General features: G+C 36.2%; 1 protein-coding gene across 1 annotated transcript in view; it reads left to right on the top strand.

Moving 5' to 3' along the window:
- Positions 1 to 1,037: 1,037 nt before the first annotated feature.
- Positions 1,038 to 2,136, top strand: part of LOC110026398 (myb-related protein 2-like) — a 1,213-nt gene continuing 114 nt past the window's right edge. Inside the window, exons 1-5 of the mRNA XM_020727317.1 lie at positions 1,038 to 1,546; positions 1,634 to 1,710; positions 1,779 to 1,836; positions 1,918 to 2,008; positions 2,090 to 2,129. Of these exons, the coding sequence (XP_020582976.1) occupies positions 1,339 to 1,546; positions 1,634 to 1,710; positions 1,779 to 1,836; positions 1,918 to 2,008; positions 2,090 to 2,129 (474 nt within the window). The 5' untranslated portion in view covers positions 1,038 to 1,338. The remainder of the gene's footprint in view (positions 1,547 to 1,633; positions 1,711 to 1,778; positions 1,837 to 1,917; positions 2,009 to 2,089; positions 2,130 to 2,136) is intronic.

Below are 2,136 nucleotides of genomic sequence, written 5' to 3'. Positions count from 1 at the left end.
TATATATATATATATATATATATATTTGTGTATGGGTGTGGGGTTGTGTGTGTCTACGTGCGTGCGTCGATGGAGATGTGTGCCTGTGTGTAAAATAATATGGGTCTTATGGGAGCTGCCGCCCTCACATCCCGGCACACGTCAATTCTAGGCTGTCAAAAACTCTAACAGAATGCACAAGTGAACTCAAATACCAAAATAAAAGTTCTATATTTTACATCATTGTAAAATTTACCTAGAATGTAATAAAACCCGGGTTCATCCATTGCAGTTATGTATTCTTGATCTTACGGGATAAGTTTCTGAAGATCTAGTTTTGTAACATCAAGCGTGATTTCTTTTCTTATTCTGGATAAAAATACCAAAATTAACATAAGAAGCAAATGAATTTTATGCTTGTATCTCATTTCATTTCTTCCTCACGTATTGAATCAATTTACAAAATACTTTTCACTTTGATTTACAGTAACTATTATTAGTCTGCTCCAGGATGCATCCAGCCAATGGAATCTTCAACATTGCTCAAATTAACAGGTATTTTTAGTTTTTTTCCCAAGCTGTTATACAATTTTTGCAGAAGCTAAACTGTACACATTTTCAATAACTTATATCATGCAGTTCCACATTAGGGCTTCCTAAGACAATTTCCAAAGAACATCTTAAAGTCCGAGAAAGAAATAAAGTTCCATGTAAGGTGCACCCTACATTTCAGTACAAACACAGCTCCCAGGAAGTATACCGAGACTTACAACCATGGGAGGACACCTTTTAGATCCTGAAAATTCTTCCAGTGGCATATGGTTCCTGCTTTTTCAATAGGGATCTGATAAAACCAAAAAAAAAAAAAAAAGTTTTCTTTTTATGGATCAATTCCTCCACATACATGACAAGCAAAAGTAGTCTCATAAATAACCTGAGAACAGAACTCAAATGAATATATTAGCATAAGTATTGACAATGAAAGTTGCAGTATATGGTTCGCAGATACCTAAAGCAAAAAGAGCACAATCTCTTTTCTAAATGGAGAGAAGATTAGATTGAACTGTTATTTTTGTTTCCAAGGTTCTAGATGCCAAAATACTGCATTATAAAGATTACCCAAGTGAAACTCCATCACCATGAAAGAGGTTGAGCCGTTCCAGAGCATTCAGATTGAAGGATGTTGAAATACTAGCCTTCAGATGTAATAGTGAGCCAACCGAACCAGAGAGACCTATCATAGAGACAGCTTTGGCAGAAGCTCAAATTTGTGAGGTAGGAGATATCAATGATTTTATCCTCTATTTTAAGCCTATACCTTTTAACTAATCTGTGCCCCATAAAATTAATGAGCAGGACATGTATCATTCTCTGATCCACAACAATAGCAACCTCGATTCCTCTAGGACTTCCTTTCCTTCAGAAAGGCATTTGTTTATGCAAGCAGCAAGGGGTTCGGGAGAACCGGGACTGGTTCTCTCTACTGATGCCAAGCCTAGACTAAAATGGACTCCTGAGCTCCATTCGAGATTTGTAGAGGCAGTGAAGCAACTTGGAGGAGCTGAAAGTGAGTACATGGGACAGAAAATCAGATTATATCTATCAAAGTAAAAAATCTCATTTAGTTAACTAATAAAAGATTTCCATCTAATAGAAGCCACACCAAAAACAGTCATGAGGCTCATGGGAATCCCAGGAGTAACTTTGTACCACCTTAAAAGCCACCTTCAGGTAACTAATAGATTATTGGATCAGTACCAGTTGCCTCACAACATTAAATTCATGCCTTGGTTTTACAGAAGTACAGACTCAGTAAGAACATATTAGCTCAAAGTAATGGTGGGACTGAAAATAATGGTAGTGATGGCTTGATAAAATGATGTTCCTATTCTAAAGCTAGCAGTTCATGGTTGAATTCAATGTAGAGTTGTTTTACAGTGAAAATCCCTACAGCAGCATTGGACAAAACCTCATTAGAAGGCAATGGATCATTAGTTAATAATATCAACTTTGGGCCCCATAAATATAAGTAAGAACCTCAAAAAAGAGTACATTTAGCATCCATAGATTTACAGATTTTCCTTTAATAACTTTTTTTTTTTAATCTCAGAACGATGCAGATAAGTGAAGCACTGCAGATACAAATGGAGGTTCAGC

Source organism: Phalaenopsis equestris, unplaced genomic scaffold, assembly GCF_001263595.1.
Source record: "Phalaenopsis equestris unplaced genomic scaffold, ASM126359v1 Scaffold000372, whole genome shotgun sequence".
Classification (NCBI taxonomy): Eukaryota; Viridiplantae; Streptophyta; class Magnoliopsida; order Asparagales; family Orchidaceae; genus Phalaenopsis; species Phalaenopsis equestris.
Note: the sequence above shows the minus strand (reverse complement) of the source record. Positions and strands in the feature narration are given on the sequence as shown.